The sequence below is a fragment of the Neopsephotus bourkii genome, unplaced genomic scaffold, assembly GCF_033783945.1.
Source record: "Neopsephotus bourkii isolate Nb327-2 ecotype Australia unplaced genomic scaffold, CSIRO-AGI_Nbou_v1 NB_908, whole genome shotgun sequence".
NCBI lineage: Eukaryota > Metazoa > Chordata > Aves > Psittaciformes > Psittacidae > Neopsephotus > Neopsephotus bourkii.
Genome location: NW_026901402.1, coordinates 3,040,644 through 3,060,823, shown reverse-complemented (window position 1 = coordinate 3,060,823; position 20,180 = coordinate 3,040,644). Strand labels below are relative to the sequence as shown.

Below are 20,180 nucleotides of genomic sequence, written 5' to 3'. Positions count from 1 at the left end.
GATCAGTGCAGAAGAGGTGAAAATACATCAACAGGCATAAAGAGTATTGAACTCTGACTGGAAGAACTCTTAAGAGTTAATTGGTAAAACCAGATTTCATTGTCTGTAATTAAAAATCTATCTCATAAATCACACCAAATACCACTTATACTTTCAGCAGCATGTAAGAAAAATGATGGACTTAAATCAACTTGAAAATTTCTTAGTTACCCATTCAGTTGTGTGATGACCCTGAAGTATTTGAATTTTGCTTTGGAGCACTGGGTTGTGGAAAGGTAGCTGTGATCATGTACAGGTTATAATACGTTATTTTTTTTTATCTTGTTACATGTGTTCATAAAATGTTTTCATGTCTTTGAAGGATCTAGTTGATGAATTCTTTTCTCCAAGTTGTGCCATACAACTTTAACAAGGAACACTTTTAAAAACAAGATGGGCAATACTACAGACAAACCAGCCCAATTTGAAGCAAATCATAGAATCATTCTAGTTCCATGCCCTTGTTAAAACACATTTAAAAACATGGTGGTAGCTTAATGGGCTAAATGAAGTGATTTTGTCCTAATTCAGGAGAGCTCATTACAAATTAACTTTTATAAGTAGTTCATTTCCATGGATTGACAACATAATAAAGATGTAGGTCATGGTTCCAGTAGAAGAGAGATGCAGAAGCTAATCCTTTCTTTGGTCTGCTCTGTGATAGTAAGGAAAAGTTTGGTGGGTGAGGGGTCAGCCAACACAGCCTTTTAGGTATAGTTCAAGCTTCTTCATCTACTTGGCTTTAATTATTTCTAGCATAGTTCTGTTTTCTCTGCATACTCTTGCTTCTCTGTGGCAGCGAACAGGTGCAGTCTTTTGCCTGTATATCTAATGCTTGTTTTACTGAAAGTGCAGGTTAAAAAGCAATTAAACTCTTCACAGAACCCGTCCTAGGGGAGAGTAGGAGTAATGCAAAATTTGGGATAAAACAGGAGCCGACATACTGTGCAGCACAAATTTAGGAAGGTAGCTAGCAGCTGCCTAACACTGGCTCATTGTCCAAGCCTGCCCCTACTCATGCAACTTCCTTTCATCTCCTCAGTCCAGATGCTGAATTGATGCGTACAAAAAGTTAAACAGACTAGAGAACTTACATCTAGTGATGGACTCTTGACACACCTCAAGGAGTGGTACTTCATATGTGTACTGAGAATGACAACAGCATGTCAGATGCTTTGAATAGCTTAAGTTTTTGTCTGGAGATGGGAAGAAGTTTCTCTATGTGGCTATTGGTACTAAAGTTGTGATCTTCTGCCCTCAGCTGTATTGTGTCACTCAATATAAGATGGTTTGGAGGTTGCACAATTTACTTTTTAGAAGTGTTGGGTATGGAAGCCTATTCTCATAAAATTACAAGGAGTCTTCTTTTTTCTTACTGTTATCTTCAGTGAATTTATTAGCGTTAGAGTGCATATTTGATGTGCTGCCTATACTGACTGGCTTGAATGTGCTGCTTCACATAGGTAGAACTAGAGGATGAGGTCTTATTTCTTGCATTCCTTCCTGTGTAGCACAAAACTGGTGAATCACAGGTAAAATGTGTTGACTGAGTCAAGCTGGCAGCTGCTGAACTGGAAGAGGGTTGCATCAAAGCTATGAGGCTTATGATTTTTGGTGCATCTTCAAAAAGAATGCACAACATTACATATGAAGAGCTTTGAGGCTTCAAGCTAAAGCACTTGAAAGTGAATGTAAATCAAGGTCTATTTCTTGCTGTGTTTGTATGCAGAATGATTGCTATAGGCATAGAATCACAGAATAGTTAGGATTGGAAAGTACCTGAAGATCATCTAGTTCCAACCCCCTACAATGGCATAATCTGTTTGTTTTGCATAATCACTGATTCAGTATGCAGAATGGACAACAAATGGAGGATTTCAGGAAGCCATCTTTTTACCATTAGATCATCTAGAGAACCTGGGTAGCATTACTTTTTTTCTGATGGTTTTGGACAGGATGTCAGAGGGTACTCAAAAAGGCAAAGATGTGTACATTAGCACTGACTAAAAGATTTGATAAGCAAGTGTATATTTGGTATCACATAGCTTTTAAGTAACTGATGCTGCAGTAACATTCATCTAGCATGTGTAAAAATTGCTAGATTGCTAGCTAATAACAGATTTTATACTTAAAATATGGGTCAGATTTCAGCTGAAGAAATACTGTTTAATATTTTAACATACTTTGGAGTAGATTAGATCCACAGCATTAAAATGGCTTTCTAGTGCAAATTCTGATTGGTTGTAATGTTAGGGTGTTTGTTTTCTCTTTCTGTTTTACAGTGTTATGTGGGAACCAATGGGAGACGGTAGAAAGGTGATTTCGCTGGCTGATAATAACATATTATTATGGGATTTGCAGGAAAGTTCAGCTAAAGCTGTGGTAAGAATTTAAGAATTTTTAAGTTTTTTTTTCTAAACAAAGCCTGATATACTTGAATATAGTACAAACAACAGCATCATTAGCTAATATTTTAGCTATAAGGCTAAAATTCTGAACTATTTTATAAAATTAATTATAAGCTAGTTTATAATTTGCTAGTATTTTAACTATTCTTTAGAAATACCTTGTTGCTTTTAATGTGGGTTGGGGAAATGAATATTCCATCAGTTGTCTTGAATATGAGTGTTAGGGTGGTATTTTGTAACTGTTGATAGTGATTAAATATTTTTCCTTTTCTAGAGTTCCACTTACTTTACTGGTTTTACAGTGAGCAATCTAAAATAAAACAATGCTAATTTGATAAATGTGTAAAAGGGAAAATTGGTGGTCAGTAAAGCCAAAAGTTATTGAATTCAGGTAATAATATATTAACTCACTGGTTAATACCATGCAGCCCTCTATGTAATTTACCATCCTTGTCATATACATAGGCATAATATAGATGTCTCTATTTACTATTCACTGTGTTGATTTCTTAGTGTTAATTGAATTTAGTACTATGCTACCTATTCAGATTATTTCACTCACTGTTAAAGGTTTCTTATTCAGGAACATATATAAAAATGTGTCATTGGCATAATTTTCTGTCTAATTATGACACCTCTTATAGATAAACAAAAATGTTTGCTTATTTATGTATAATGACATAGATCATGTATAGGAAACTTTAAATGTTTCTGTACAGACTCATTTGGGTCAGTGTCCTTAAAAATGAAAATTGATTATGTCAAAGACATTATTATTCAGTTGTTCTATTGTCAGTTCTTGAATTAACTTGTCAGTTCAGAGTTAGTTTCATTTCTTAGATGATGCTGAATCAGATTCCTAGCAATTGCTTAAAGAGTCAAGACGCTGTATTCAAAAACTCTTCGCTGTTGTACTATCTGACTGTGTACAAATAGGTGAAGACTTGAGTTATTATTATTTTGTTAGATTTTCCATAGTGTAAGTGTAACATAATATAGTTTAATCCTTTGTGTTTATAAATAAGCCCTTTGGGTTACTTCACTAGATGAGAAAACTTAAAGTTTTTTTCCACCTGGAACTTAAGTCAGTGTTATGTTACCTGCCAAGGCTTCTTCCAAGTACTGGTTGTTAACAGTTATTGAACTGATGTTTAAAATTTCTGAAGGCTGGCCTCCAGGAACTTGTCTGTGGCATTGGATTCACTGGATTTGTATTACTCCTAAATTTGTCAGTATTCCTTTCCTAATCCCTGTATAACACACACACCAAAATATGATGTCCTGTGGGATGCTGTCTAGTGAGTATGTTACCAGTCTCTCAATATGTGAGAGTCTTGCAGTGAATACCATTTTTTTCTCATTTTATTTTGCTTGAGATTTTTTTACTAAAATTTTGCATGTTACATCTTCCTTTTACTATTCCTTTCCTCAAAATTAACCTCCTCACTCTGTCACACAAATATTTGTGAATTATTTCAATTTTCTTTCCTTCTATTGATAGAATTGGGATCTACATAATTTTGCAGAGGACTAGACTCTTTAGCAATTTAATTTCAGCATAAATTTGGAAATCAATATTTCTATCCTCAAAGAAATATTCAGTTTGCCGATCCTCTCAGTATTTCCATTAGTGTTCCTTACCTAGATGTCATGGTTTAAGCTCAGACAGGCAGTCTCTCTCCCCCACTTCTCCCCTCCTGCTCCCGGAGGGATGGGGAAGAGAAGCGAAAGAATGTAACTCCCACAGGCTGAGATAAGAAACAGTCCAGTAACTAAGGTATAACACAAACCACTACTGCTACCACCAATAATAATAATGATAAGGGAAATAACAAGGGAAGAGGATACAACTGCTCACCATCTGCTGACCGATACACAGTCCCAACCGAGCAGTGATATAGCTCTTCCGGGTAACTGCCACCAGTTCTGCATCTGGGCATGACATGCTGTGGTATGGAATACCTCTTTGGCTAGTCTGGGTCAGGTGTCCTGTCTCTGCTTCCTTCTGGCTTTCCCTCCTCCCTGGCAGAGCATGAGGCTCAGAAAGTCCTTGGTCAGACTAAACACTACTTAGCAACAACTAAAAACATCGGTGTTATCAGCGCTGTTCCCAGGCTGCAAGTCAAAAACACAGCACTGCATCAGCTACTGAGAAGGTGAAAAATGACTGCTACTGTTGAACCCAGGACACTAGAATATCTTTTATTCTCTTACTCTTAAAGTATGCCTATACTGCATCAAATATTGATGCCAAAAGAAGGAATCCAGAAGGCAAGTAAATGATAAACGAGCTAAAGGGATTTAAGCTGTAACATTTGTTATATGCTTATATTTGGTAAAAAGAAACAAGAAAAAAAACGAGATTCTTCATCAAAACCCCTGCTTAACGAAGCTAAGACTATGGAATTAGATCAGTCAACCCCTGACTGACGTCTTCATATAGGATCATTCTGAAATGTTTGATAAAACCTTAGTTTGCAGAAGTTAGGAATGTCATTTAGATTTTGCAGTTGGGTTCTCGGGAGACCTGATACAGAATTTGACTGGTTCTCTATATTTCTGTCTAAAATAATCTAGTATCTCACGTGAGTGCACTGTAAATTAGAATTGCTTGTGGTTAAAATTTTACCTGGAAATAACTGTTTAGCATTATCACTCTTCTGCTCCAGCAATTTTGAGTTACTCTTTAATGGTACTTTATCACTGAGTCTGTGACCACTTTTAAAGTGAAGTTTGACTGTGGATTGGCTGAGGGACGGCGGACACTTTGTGACCAACCTAGACGTCTTAGCCCTCGGAGACGGTAGTTGTGAAGATTATAGCTGAACGATGGACATGAGAAGCAATCCCAGCTGTCTGGTCTTAGCCGAACTCTGAGGCTTGTACTCAAGTTACCCAGGCTGCAAGGCCTAACCTTAGGTTATTAAGGGTCAGCTACGTGCAGTAGAACAGAGAGGCTTGGTAGTTGCTCAAGGATAACAGGATGTGGGAGCGGGATGGTGAAACTGCAAGAGACATGCTAAAAGTAGCAAAAGTAACAGTTGGCATAATTTTCCCGTTCGCCTCTAATCTGTCGTAAGAATGTATGGTTAGCACTTTTAAGCCAATCGGAATCTATACTGGTTACAACAGCTATTCTTGTGTATTATAAAAGCTGTCAATGTGTGTGAATAAATTTGGCAAATCGCTTGATCACATTGATCATCTCCGCGTTTTGTCCGAGCTCCCGCGTCAACATTTAATAGTGAAAGTCTGTGGGAACTTGACTCTTGGAAGTCGAGTCAAGAGCAGAACTCCAGGTATCTAGATCTTAAGCCAGGTGAATCTCTTCTAAAATGACTGGTATTGTTGCATTCCAGACAAGTTTTTGTGTGTGAAAAAATTGTCTCAAACATGTCTGTTGGCCCCTGAGTTAACCAGTGTCCAGTTGAGCAAGACTGAGGAAAGCATGAGCATCTCTTTAAAATGCCTACCATAAACTTTCCACTAATTAAAATGATGACAACCTGAAGTTCAGGCTTAGAATCAACTGCTGTGTGTTTCTGAAGTCTTTGAAGATTACTTCCTGCCTAAGAAATTACCTCCTTGCTAGAATCCATAGAAAGCTGAAAACCAATAATTGTTACTGTGAAGCAACTTTATATTTGAAAAAAATCGTGTAGAACTGACAGTTATAGGGAGTGATGAGGAAAAATAAGAAATGGTTCATCACTGAGGTGGCTTTCTATTAAAAAAATACAAACCAAAAACCAACAACAAAAACAAAATGAAAAAAAAAAAAACCCAAGCAAAATCAAACAAAATTAACCCTATACCCCATCCTTTGCTTGCTATTATGTTTAGAATGTGAGAGAGAAAACTATTAGAACAAATCGGTTAGAAGACAGCACTGGTAAAGATGCTGTTGCCTGTCACAAGGAGTGTTTGTAGGCCAATCAGCTGTTGGTGAAATAGTGATTTATTTCTGTGTATATCCTGTTTATTCAGGATTGTTGGATGCAAAATATGTTATAACCCTAAAAAGCATGATTTGTGTTTTAATGCATTTTTGGTGGTTGTAAAAGCACACTTCCTTGGGATATTAGTAAAAAGAACTTTTTTTTGGCCTTGAAAACAAGTATGGAACACCCTACAGAAAAAAAAAATCAACTCTCACCAGCATTGAGAAAGGGGACATGTATTAGAAGAAAAAAAAAAAAAGAAAATTCTCTGAAGAGAGTCCATGGAAACCATTAGAAGTTCTTTACAGTGAGGGTTGTGAGGCACTGAAACATTGCCTAAAGAAGTTGTAAATGTTCCATCCCTGGCAGCGTTCAAGGCCAGGTTAGAAAGAGCCTTGGACAACATGGTCAAGTGTGAGGCGTCCCTGCCTGTGGCAGGGGGTTGAACTAGATGATCTTAAGGTCCTTTCCAACTCAAAACATTCTACAATTCTATGATTCTATATATGATTATAGGCATCAGTTGGTGCTATGCAGAAATTCTTGCCAGGAATTTTACATTAGCTTTTTCTATGCAGATACAGAAGGAGATTATTTAAATAAGAAACATGATGTTTGTTGTACACTAGGATAAAGGGTTGTCCATTTTTGGCATGTCTTAGCCACATGATGTCTTGCTTAATATGCTGTTTGGTTCTAGCAGATGATGGCAAAGAAGTAAGTAGCTAATAAACTTGCATGTTCTGTAGAGACTGTTGAGGGGAAGAAAGTCTTTACAAAATATTTTTGTTGCTATAGACTTACTACTGAAATAGCCATATACCTGTGTATGTATACATTAACAGAATAAATCAATAGCCTAGGATTAAAATAATAAAAATATTTGTGTGCTTGAATTTTTTCCCTTATCAAAACCATGATAGTGTTCATGTTGAATGGCTTTATCATCATTAATAGCAGGATCTGGTCTGCTGAATCTGTATCAAGTAATAGGATGTCCTGGGTTTAGCAGTAGCAGTCATTTTTTTTCCTTCTTGGTAGCTGGTGCAGTGCTGTGTTTTGACTTTCGGCCTGGGAACAGAGCTGATAACAACGATGTTTTAGTCTGACCAAGGACTTTGTGAGCCTCATACTCTGCCAGGGAGGAGGGGAAGCCGGAAGGAAGCAGAGACAGGACACCTGACCCAAACTGACCAAAGAGGTATTCCATACCACAGCACGTCATGCCCAGGATGTAACTGAGGGTTACCCGGAAGGGCTAGGACTGCAGGGTTGGACTAGTTATTGGTTGGGCTGAGGGAGCGAGTTATTGGTCGTGGGTGCTGAGGTGTTGTATTCTCTTCCCTTGTTATTTCCTTTATCATTATTGTTATTGGTGGTAGCAACAGTGGTTTGTGTTATACCTTTGTTACTGAACTGTTCGTATCTCAACCCGTGGGAGTTGCATTCTTTTCACTTCTCCTCTCTGTCCCTCCGGGAGTAGGGGGAGGGACAAGAAGGGGGGGAGTGAGTGAACAAGCTGCCTGACTGGTTTTAAACCACAACATAGGAGTAAGTGGGTATTCGTTACACTGGTGCAGCACTGCTCTTGTTTCATGAACACATTTCAAGTGCTTACATTTTTGGTAGGTATGTATCATAGCCAGTATTAATTTCCATGGCAAGAGGTAAACCCAGTGCTACTTTTTATGGACTTTTCATGTTTGTGAAAAAGTTCCTCTATAACCCAAGTGTAGTACTGGTGAAAAATTGATAGGATATTTGCCTTAAAATTTTGCATAGGCCAAAAATTGTGCTTGCTTACAGTGATCAAAAGTTCAGTCTTTTACTGGGTGCATCTCTTCTATCTGCCTGGGAGTTACAAGACACATGTTTAATTAGAATTAGCATGAAGAATTTTAGGGTTCCTGGTATTTGCTGAGCTTTTTTGTAATAAAATTACTTGTGTGTTCATTCTCTGAATTATCTGGTCAGCCTGTCGTAGGTGGTCATTTACTAACCATAAGTTACGGTTTTGTAGGTTTGTTGGGTTTTGTTCTCCTCCTTCCCCTCGCCTGTCCCAGCATTTTTTCCCAAGTTTTGTCTTCATTACAATATTTAATACAGGAATATTTGCCTGCATTTGCATTAAGACAAGCTTCTCCTGTCCTTTTGATCACTACTTTTACCTTCTGGGGTGAAACTAATCTTATGCTCACTGCATCATTACCTTTTGCAATTAAATTAGCTATTCTTTGTCATTTATAATCATTAGCTGAACCCAAGAGAAGCAACCAATCCACAAGGTCTGGATGGATTGTGCTGAAAAGATGACAGTTAATGTTTCTGTATGCAGACTTTAGGTCAGATGTCACCAAAACACTAGAACTCCTTCTTGGGTAAATGCATTGTGTTTGGAATGGCAGAGGAGTGTTACAGAATGAAACGGAGATATTAAAATATAGATATTTTTCTCTTTGCCTTATGTTTTCACAAAGGGGAGGAGCAGAGATGCAGGTTTGATTATTTTAATCCAAGAGATGAATTAGATTTCTTTTAGATTTCTTGTCCCTTCTGGGTTCTTTAGTAGCATTTAATTTATAGGTGATCTTAATTCAGTAATTGAATGAGGGCCCTACAAGGATGCTAGAGAGGGACTCTTCATTAGGGACTGTAGTGATAGGAAAAGGGGTAACAGGGTCAGACTTAAACAGGGGAAGTTTAGATTAGATAGAAGGAGGAAGTTCTTTACTGTGAGGGTGGTGAGGCACTGGAATGAGTTGCCCAAGGAAGCTGTGAATGCTCCATCCCTGTGGTGTTCAAGGCCAGGTTGGATGGAGTCTTGGGTGACATGGTTTAGTGTGTGGTGTTCTTGCCTATGGCAGGGGGTTGGAACTAGGTGGTCTTAAGGTCCTTTCCAATCCCGTCCATTCTATGATTCTGTTCTATGACAACACAAAATATCTGGCAGTGGCATTACAGGCAAGATGGAAGATCATGTGGGTGAAGATTTCACAGTCTATCTGGATAAAAGTAATGTTTCCAAATATAGGAGGGTGTTGGGAATAAGCATGAGATGCTTTCTTGGCAAGATGTCTTCTGTTCCTCAAGGCAGGAGATACATTGTGGACTTTAGTGGAGAACTTTGTAGAGAGCTCTGTAATTGCTGCAACTAGAACAAACATAGATCAGTTAAAGGAGGGCAAAAAATGTCTGACGAAACATGAAAGAGAAGCTACTAGATCAAAAAGAGGATAGAAGACCAGTTTTTAAAAAGTTAGTGTTGGGATTCATTTTGTTTAATGGTCTCCTTAATGGTAGTATAGAATTAGGAGTGAAATTATGGAAATTGTTGATGACAGAAACTTGAAATCCATCATCAGTATATAGGAACAACAGATTTCAGAGGATGAACTTGATGTTTAATTTTTGTTGTATAAAGCAGAAAACTTGTTTTTAAGGAATAAAAATATTTTCTTGCTGTGATGTAGAAACTCAGCATTTAAAAATACATGGATTCTGGGAATGACTCTGTTCTGCCAATATGATGAGGGTATTTGAAATTGTGAACGATTGTAGGATGGTTCAGATATGAAAGGACTGCATGGTTGCCTGCAACTGGAGGAATTGAACTGGATGAATTCAGAGTCACATAATCATAGAATGGTTCGAGTTGGAAGGAACCTGAAAGATCATCTAGTTTCAATTCCCATGGCATGGGCAGGGACACCTTCCACTAGACCAGGTTGCTTAAAGCCTCATCCAACCAGCCCTTAAACATTTTGAGGGATGGGGCATCTGCTGCTTCTCTGGGCAAGCACTGCCTCACAACTCTCACAGTGAAGATTTTTTTTCATGATATCTAAATCTCCCCTCTGTCAGCACAAATTTGTGCAGTGTGCCCATGTTGTCTATCTCCTGTTTCAACAAATGATCTGAAACTGTTTATTTTAGTTTATAAAGTACAAAAGTACTTCTAATATTAATGAATACAATACACTGCATAAGCCTTTGTAAAAATTCCGTAGTGAGATACAGAATCAGCTCTAGCTTTTCATTTGTTTTGTTTTTTGTTGTTTGTTTGTTGTGTTTTTTTTTTTTTTACCTGTGATTCTGGTAGTCTTTTACACTTGGAACAATAGGCTATTGTGCAGGTTTTGTCTTTGGTGAACCTAATTTCATTTTAACATTGCATTTAGAAACATTGCCAGCTTTGTTTCATTATTTTAGCTCTCTAGTTCTGCAGCCTTGGAAGGGAAGGGACAATTAAAATTTACTTCTGGAAGATGGAGTCCACACCACAATTGCACACAGATTGCAACAGCCAATGACACCACTGTTCGAGGATGGGATACACGAAGCATGAGGTAATGAGAAATCACAGTCATGTTCTTTAAGAAAGACAATCTCCTTTGGAGATAGTGGTTTTTTTTGTTTGTTTTTTTTTTGTTTTTTTTGCATTGCTGCTAAACTTTTACTCTTTTTTTTTTTTACTTTTTTATTTTTTTAGGATTGGTAATGTGGCAAAGCTATCACTTTTAAAAGGAATGGTTGGGCTTGCATAGCTGATATATTTAGTAAAGGGTTTTCTCTGTTTCCCCCTCTCAGCTTCAATTCTAAGTTGTATATTGAGTTTTAATGAACTATGTGGTAGTCTCAGGATATTTTTTTCAATATTGTCAAGGCATTCAATATCGTTCAAGGCATTACCTGAATGAAGCTGCTCTCTAATTCAACTTGAGAATGATTTAACAGCAGTTCTGACTATGCTATGAACTGTCTTGGTAGCATTTTATTTAAAGATAACTTTAATTTCTGAAAGTAATTCATAGGTTAAGTTCACTCCTCAATATTCTTATTTTAACAAAGAGCATCCTATGCCATATTAAAGATTTTAACATGCTAGTCGTATGAAACTACTGAATCTATCAAAATCATGACCAAATCAAAGCTTTGAATATACCTAATAAGGTGTTTTCCCCCCTGCTCAGTTGTGATTTTGATAAGCAAAGGAGTGATGTTGTGCACATCTGTTGCTATGACTACTAAAGCCTGTGCAAGCTTTTTTAAGATATGCTTTATCCCTTTAGCACATAGTAATTTATCACTAAACCAAGAAGGCTGATGTCTTGTAATAACTTTTGTTGCCTTAAAGCGGGATGACTTTAAATTTAGTTCTCTGGTTCCTGCCAGCTCAGGGGTGTAGCGATAAATCCCCATGCTTACCAGCCTTATGTGGTTTTGCCAAAAAGGTTTATTTAAGAAACAAAATCTAAAAATACAAAAGTAATAATTAAAAGTCAGTTCCTGAAAGCTTGTCATCAGGTTTGAAAGTCCTGTTCTTTGCCTTGTAAAATAATATATAAAAATCTAACTTCATATATATGTGTAAACTTTCATTCATGAAGGTGCTTTTAAAGGAAACGTACAATAAGGGAAAGTTGAAAGCGTTGGGTTTAATTTGATTTTTTTATGATGTTTCTTGTAATAATTCTATTTTTTAACACATAGCAGGCAGACCTTAAGATTAAAACCTATGTTTCCAAGTAGAAAATGTTAACTGTTGTGAAGTCTGCTTCATGATTTGTCTCATTAGAAAAAGCTTTTTTGTCTTTCATTAAGTGAATACCCTGAGTAACTTGAAAAATATGTGCAAAAGTCGTTTCTGCAATTATACTGTAATGTGTCTAGAATGATGTGAATATTGGATAATGACTAGTCAGGCTAGAATTATAAACTGTGGCAGTGCAAGATGCAAAAAATGAGGGAGAGGGAGAAATCAAGAACAGAAAACTGCTATACAAGCAAAGAATAAGGGGGATTCTAAAGAAGTAGCTAGAGGAGCTAATTCCACAGAATGTGATTACGATAGCTGTAAGATACACGAAGTAAATTATTTTGGACATAGCAAACAAAGAAGGGGAGGAAAAAAAGAGGTTGTTGGGAAGAGTCCTGAGATTAGATGAGGGAAACAGTCTTCATCCAGCATAGGGCTTCTGAAGCAGAGGAGACTAAACACCAGGAAGCAGACACTAGACTGAATGGATATAGGTGGAGAATTGTATTGGGAAAATTCAGATTCTGAGAATAGATTTAAAAAAAATGGAAGAAGAATATGAGACAGAGGAGCCAGAAGCTGGAGAAAATGTTTGTGTGGTTTGGCCTTAATCTTGTAATGTAAGAGGGAAATTCAGTGTAGGTATCATTGCTCTAGGTAAGGTGATAGAGTGAAAGAAAAGATTCATGTTTGTGAAGGTAAGGGAACAAGTGGCCAGAATAATAGTTAATTTGGGATAAAGGCCTTCATGGTAAGCACTATTGAATATAGGATGGACAGTGGTGTTTCTTTTTAAGCCCTTGCATACATCTCCATGAGCAGTGCAAGAAAGAAGTGAAAGTTGCAATAAAGGAGGAAAGAAGTGTTTTATTGCTGGAAGCATGCTTGAGATTAAAAAAAAAAAAATCCTATGAAGATGTTTCAAGAAATTAAAAGGAAATGTTGAATACAGCTCTCGGAATACCTGGTAGAAAGGCATACCTGAGTTATATCCTTAACTTCTCAAGCTCTGAGAAGAGTGTTGACATGGAATACCTAAGTAGTATCTTCTATCCTGAGTGACTGCCATAGTAGAACTTTGGTAGATGGTGACATTGAGAAAACTGGTAATGCAATAGTGGAAACAAAAATGAAAACCCACAACCCAAGTTTAAGAGACTAGGTAGGAAGACAAACTGGCGGAACATGGTGTTTTGAATAAGGGTGCTAGGTTGTTAGCAGTACTATAAATGTTTTCTCAAGTGGTCCACTTGGATGAGTATGTACATCGCAGAGTTTAAAGGCCACAGGTAAATTAATGATAAATGCCAGAGCTCAGGAAGGTAAGTACAAAATTGGGCAATAATAAAAAGCCGTTGTTCATATCTATTGCATCCCTTACATCTCGTTTTTTCATGTACATGTTACAAATACAGAATTAGTAAAACCACTTAGGAGTGGAGAAGCTCTTATCTGAAAATATTGTGGTTTAATAGCGGACATTTCATAACAGTTGTTAAGAGAGCTGTGCTAGAATCATCTGGAACTACTGTTTCCTTTTAGCTTCAGGTGATCCTAATGCAAACAAGAAAAGAGCAAAGCTTTGAATCAAGCTGAGAAATCTATACAAGGCACTGTTGTTAACAGCTGGGATTTCCCTAAACTATGCACTAGTAATGGGAACTCTAGGTCTGCGAGTGCTGAGGGGATTATACAAGTTTCCAGGGAAACAGATTCCTGTCAGTGGAGTGCGCTTAGCTTTCTATAGACCATTTAATTTTTTTAATGTGTTTTACAGACAGATATATTGCATAGAAAATGCACATGGACAGCTGGTACGAGACCTAGACTTTAATCCCAATAAGCAGTACTACCTGGCTAGCTGTGGAGATGACTGCAAGGTGAAATTCTGGGACACAAGAAATGTCACTGAACCTGTGAAGACACTAGAGGAGCATTCCCACTGGTAGAACAAATTATCTGCATGCTGTTTTGCGGGTGGATGGCTTATGTAATTTATTCAGCTAATTATTTTTCTGTTTAGGAACAATGCAAGCTAACTGTGTTTTGTGCTATTGTGAATAATCATTTTTCTGCACAGAGGAAAGGTTTCAACATGTGAATGTTCCTTGTGTGATTGTAAATTAGGAGTTTAGTCTAATTGGCAAGGAACTGTTGTTAACACTGTTGGGAGATAGGGCACTCCTTTGAGAAGCACAGAACAAAACTTGGCTTGTAGGGGCCAGCTGGCATACAGGTGTGCCTTTCCAAATCCAGCCTGATCTGCTGCACCTGATCTACAGAAAAGCAGCTGCCGTCTATCCTGCTGTTGAATGGTTGAAACGCTCAGTAGTTCAGCCCCATGTTTTTCATGCTTTTGACAGCCCTTAAGCCAGAATATGCAAGAGAGTAATTTTTTTTTCTGAGATAATGCTTAGAGCCTGTATCTACTGCTCCGGCCTCTGGCTGGAGCAAGGATAGAATCTTGTCTGACGTTTGCAGACTTCAGTGGTTGAGAAAAGATGAGCGGTTCATATTTTATAGAATTTGGGTTGGAGTAATTCTTGCAAAATAAATCTGGACCCTGAAGCTAGTTTGAGGGGAATGAAGATGTGAATTAACAAAAGCAGCGTTTATACTTTCTTTCCAGAAGATTAAAGGAAAAAGAATAGAACGAGAACCATAAGACATTTAGTATTAACTTGATATGTAAAATCTGAAATTGTAGAGAAGTATAATCCTACTTTTGTTTTAGGGCCTATTTTAAACTTTTCTGTAAGACTGTTGTGAGATTTTTGTTTAACAGTTTATTTTTAATCCATATTTTGCTTTGTGGAAATTTTTATATTTAGAACTTTATTTATCTGTCACACTAAACAATGAATTGGTATCTGCCCTCAAGGAATGATACCACTGAATACTGAATAGTGTTTTGTTCTTTGATGTTTGTGGGATTTTTCCCAAAACTTATTTGTTGAGTTTTAAAGACTAGAAAACAGATGATGTGGAAACTTAAAAGCCAAATGAAGATGGCAAAAACAGTCTTTGGAATAAGGCATGTCACTTCTAAGGGTGCTTACAACATTTAAGTCAAAGATGAATTTTTAGTGCTGTTTAAAAAAAAATAAATCATTTATTGTAGATGCACTGCCTACCAAGAATAGCCTCTTGTTCTTTCTGGTTTTATTTTTAGGGTATGGAATGTCAGATACAATCATTCTCATGATCAGCTGATCCTTACAGGAAGCAGTGATAGCAGAGTTATCCTGTCTAATATGGTATCAATTTCTTCTGAACCATTTGGACATATGGTAGATGATGATGAGCTAAGTGACCAAGAGGACCAGCATCAAGAAGAGAAGTATGAAGTTTCCTGAATTTTATGAAGATGATTATAGATTGTTTTTTAATTGTAATAGTTAATGTGCTGTTTTTTTGCTGACTAGGATTTTTGTATACAGGCCTTTCAGGTAAGTAGTTCTAATTCCTACTTCTTTACTCAAGAGTCTCGAGTGGGGTGCACTCTTTAAATCTGATTGGTATGATCACGGTATGTTCACTGATAGGAAGGGGATGGTGATGCTGAGGACGAGTACTAAACTGCTCTGAATCAGTGAAAAGATTCACTTTAAGGGAGCTCTGGACCAAGTCAAGAATATACAATACTTTGGGTTAAGCGAGAGTTGAAAATCTGCTTTTTGTGTTTTCTGTGTATGTGTTGTAACCTTTAGGAAATGTTAGCAGTCTAATGGTGAGCTTCTGCACAGGTGGAAAAAAAGATGTGTAAACACATAAATTTTTGTAAATTTTGCTCTTAATATTACTAACTGTTTTAGAAACCAGTAATTCATCAGACCTACTTCAAGCAAACCAGATGTTTGGTTTTGATACTCCTGGTAGAGAATAACACATGTTACTGCAAGCATTTCTAAAAATCATCCACTTGGGTGTGTAAGGAATCACGTATACTGCATGTGAAATTTGGAGGGATGGGATTTTTAGTAAAGAGTTAACTGAAACGCTGAAATAATAATTTTTCATCCTCCATTTTTGTCTGCTTTCAACTTTTTCACTGTGTAATAGATGGTGCTTGTCATCCTCTCTGTACGTCTGTATGAATATATATATATGCATATAGGGAGTTATAGAGTGGGCTGAGGCTTTCTAATTTTGCAACTAGCTTTTTTTGCAACTACTGGAATAGTGCGATGGGATGAGGAACAAGGAAAATACAAAAAAGATCCCCAGTTATTCAGCTGTGTCTGCTAGATGTTTCAGTTACAATTCTTAATAAGGTTAGTTTTGTAGTTGCATTTTTAAGGTTGGTCTTGCACTTTTCCTTTATTAATAAAGATGTAGTTTTGCTCCAAATAGTTTTGACATTTTGGTTTCACGTAATGGACCTGGAAACCATTTTTGAAATATTAAATAAGGAAGCTATCCCATATATAGAAATAGTTAATTTTAAATGTGCAGAATGTCTCTAGAAGCGATAAGGTGATGTGTCTTGAAAATCAAGGCGTATCAGATTAAATACCTAGAAAGCTGCTCACATCAACAGTACATACTCTCTGTAATGTAACTAAATTACAGCATTTAAAATATGATGTATGATGTACCTTTTGGTTCCTTACCTTTGGCTGGGGATTACAGCTTACTCTGTTCTGGATGGAAGATAAATAGGCTGCAATGGAAGTGAGAAAGAGACTAGGGTGTTTAGTTTGGATTTTTTTAAATATATATGAAAGGAATGTAGTAGTACAACATTGCAGGTAAATACAGATGTTGTGTAGTAGATTATCTGGAGCTCTGAATTTCTGTTGATTGTGGACTGTGTAGGTTGCTTCATGAAAACACAAGTGATTGTTTCAAGAATAAGAATTTTTGAAACCAAGAATATGCAAAACGGTAAAAGTATAATGCATCAGTTACTTTGGCTATGGGATGGGTGTAAACGACATCATGAATGACTTGTAATGATGCAGAGCCTTTGCCTGTTTCCAGAGGCTACAAGAACAAGAGTATCAATGCCACATTTGCTTGTCAAATATGTGCTTTTCAGCTGCTAGTCTGCTCTCTATAAAACCTGGGAAAGAACAATGGCTTTTGTAGAATTTGCTTGGTACTGTCAAAGGCTTCTTTTGTTGTTTCCCCCAAAACCCCCACCTTGTTATGAATTGAGCTAGAAGGATGTTTGCAGGGTGCAAACCAGCCTTGAACTGTTGCCAGGTGAATGTCTGTTTAGTTCTGAGTGCACTGATGAAGCAGGGCATAACAGCTGTTGGGAATACTTCTTGTTAGTCAACCCCTAGAGCCAAGTATTTGCCTTCTGTAGACCTCTTTGAAAAATCTGTTGAGCCATTCCATAGGTACAGCCTCTTCTGTAAAACACATGTTTTCAGTGTATGGTTTGGTGGAAGGTGGGTGTTTGTTTCTTTGCTTGGGTACATTCTAGACTTTAAAAATAGCGTTACAGTCTCATGGTCCATTTTTATCCTGTTTTGGAGGACATTTTGTTTGCTATTAAATAGCACATAAATTTTGAAAAAGAAAATGTCTTTTTTTGTGTGTACCTTGAAGTACACCAGGAAGCACAGATGTCTGTACAACTAATATCTGTAGCCAGTCACCTTCAGAGTGAATGATGAAATCTCTCACAAAAGAAAGTTGAAATATCAGTTAGAAAGAAGGAAGATGTCCATCATATTTTAAAACTCGGGACAGTCAGGTGAAGTTCCTGATGACTGGAAAAAGAGAAATGCAACACCCATTTTCAAGAAGGGGAAAACGGATGACCCAGGCAATTACAGACCAGTCTCACCTCTGTGCCTGGCAAAATCTTCGAGCAGGTTCTCCTGAAAGGCATGCTAAGGCACACGAAAAACAACAAGGTGCTTGGTGACAGCCAGCATGGCTTCACTAAGGGGAAATCCTCTCTGACCAATTTGCTGGCCTTCTGTGATGGGGCTAAAGAACTGAGGGACAGGGGTAGAGCAGTTGATGTCATCTACCTGGATTTGTGTAAAGCTATCGACACTGTCCCACGCGATATTCTTGTCTCTAAATTGGAGAGACATCAATTTGATGAATGGACCACTTGGTGGATAAAGAACTGGCTGGATGGCCACACAGAAAGAGTTGTGGTCAATGGCGCAGTGTCCAGCTGGAGACCAGTAACAAGTGGTGTCCCTCAGGGATCAGTGTTGGGACCGGTCTTGTTCAACATCTTCATCGCTGACATGGACAGTGGGATTGAGTGCGCCCTCAGCAAGTTTGCCGATGACACCAAGCTGTGTGGTTCGGTTGATAACGCTGGAGGGAAGGAATGCCATCCAGAGGGACCTTGACACACTTGTGAGGTGGGCTGATGCCAACCTCATGAAGTTTAACCATGGCAAGTGCAAGGTCCTACACCTGGGTTGGAGCAATCCCAGGCACAGCTACAGGATGGGCAGAGAAGAGATTCAGAGCAGCCCTGCGGAGAAGGACTTGGGGGTGTTGGTCGATGAGAAAATGAACATGAGCCTGCTTCAGTGTGTGCTCGCAGCCCAGAAAGCCAACTGTATCCTGGGCTGCATCAGAAGGAGTGTGACCAGCAGGTCAAAGGAGGTGATCCTGCCCCTTTATTCTGCTCTCGTGAGACCTCACTTGGAGTATTGTGCGCAGTTCTGGTGTCCTCAACATAAAAAGGATAGGTAACTGTTGGAACAAGTCCAGAGGAGGGCCACAAGAATGATCAGGGGACTGGAGCACCTCCTGTATGAAGACAGGCTGAGAAAGTTGGGGCTTTTCAGCCTGGAGAAGAGAAGGCTGCGTGGAGACCTCATAGCAGCTTTCCAGTATTTGAAGGGGGCCTGTAAGGATGCTGGGGAGGGACTCTTCATTAGCGATTGTAGTGATCAGACAAGGGGTAATGGGCTCAAACTTAAACAGGGGAAGTTTAGATTGGATATAAGGAGGAAATTCCTGTTAAGGTGGTGAGGCACTGGAATAGGTTGCCCAGGGAAGTTGTGAATGCTCCATCCCTGGCAGTGTTCAAGGTCAGATTGGACGAGGCCTTGGGTGATATGGTTTAGAGCGAGGTGTCCCTGCCCATGTCAGGGGGGTTGGAACTTGATGATCTTAAGGTCCTTTCCAACCCTAACTATTCTATGATTCTATGACTTCCATGAGGATCTGTCTCTTGTTACAATTGAGTGACCTTCAGTTCCTCTTAACTGCTGATTCGGATTAGAGCAACTAGTTCTCAGACTCTTACCTACTTTTTAGCTACCACTGTTTCTCTCATCAATCATAAAAATGTAAAAGCAGCTAGCCTTTATCAAATCAAAGGTCTCCCTAACCTGCATCATGTCACTGATAGTGGCTAAGAGGAAAGATTGTAAAAACAGGAAAAGGAGATGGTATTTCCTCTGGGTATGCTTCTAGCCCCTGTTTGCAGCTCAGGGACCTTTACTGCCTTCTGAATCATCTTTGGAGACTTCTGGTTCTTCCTTTAGTTTTTTCTATTGCCATGAGGCATATTTTTGAGTTTGTCTCTTCTCACTAACTGTGGTTTTGTTTGTTCCAAAATATGTTAGCTATGCATGCACTGTCTTTGTGAAGTGTGTCTAGGAGAAACATGTCAACTGCATTTGTTTGCTTGCTCTGAATAAAGGGAGGCTTCAGTGCTTTCTGTCTTGGAAGCCTGAAGCCTCTTTTGAAAGTAGGTATTCTAAAAAAGGATCGAGCTATCCACAGAGAGAAGGTATAGGCATGTGGCTGGAGGACAGCTGGGGTATATTTTGATCAAGTTCCTAGTCTGGATAATTTAATGCACAGTTCAAATACAGAAAAAAATATCTGAGAAACGGGTAATGAAATGCTGTACTTCTAGCTTAATTTCTAGCACTTTGATCCAGAGGTAGAAAAAAGTATACAAAATAAATGAAAATAGAACAGATGAGGTGTGTATTTCAGGCGCATTTAACTTTCATCCCTAAAACAGGCTGGTGTGCCTGGATAAGAACATAGGGAATGCTTTTCAATGCCTCAGTTTGAACAAAATCTTTAAATCATGCAGTCATTCCACATTTATGGATGTAACTGATTAAGGCAGGCTTCTCTTTGGCTTCTCTTTCTTTAATGTCTTTGCACTCTGGAGTTGCAAGGACTTCATCCTTGCAACACTGAATTTGCCTTAATTCCAAAGCTCCTGAAGGTGTCTGTCAGTTCCCTTTAGACATCTGCAGAGCACCAAGAACTATCCTTCTCAAGGGAGGTGGTGACTGTTTTATA

General features: G+C 38.2%; 1 protein-coding gene across 6 annotated transcripts in view; it reads left to right on the top strand.

The window, feature by feature from the left end:
- Positions 1–20,180, top strand: part of EIPR1 (EARP complex and GARP complex interacting protein 1) — a 78,422-nt gene that overhangs the window by 49,720 nt on the left and 8,522 nt on the right. For 4 of the 6 annotated variants that reach the window (XM_061357614.1, XM_061357613.1, XM_061357617.1 and 1 more), the window contains 5 exons: positions 2,322–2,421; positions 10,598–10,734; positions 13,702–13,869; positions 15,097–15,264; positions 15,350–15,373. In XM_061357614.1, the coding sequence (XP_061213598.1) occupies positions 2,322–2,421; positions 10,598–10,734; positions 13,702–13,869; positions 15,097–15,264; positions 15,350–15,373 (597 nt within the window). Of the gene's footprint in view, positions 1–2,321; positions 2,422–10,597; positions 10,735–13,701; positions 13,870–15,096; positions 15,265–15,349; positions 15,374–15,469; positions 16,084–20,180 lie in introns of those variants that run through there. The other 2 variants (XM_061357618.1, XM_061357615.1) reach the window with 2 other exon arrangements.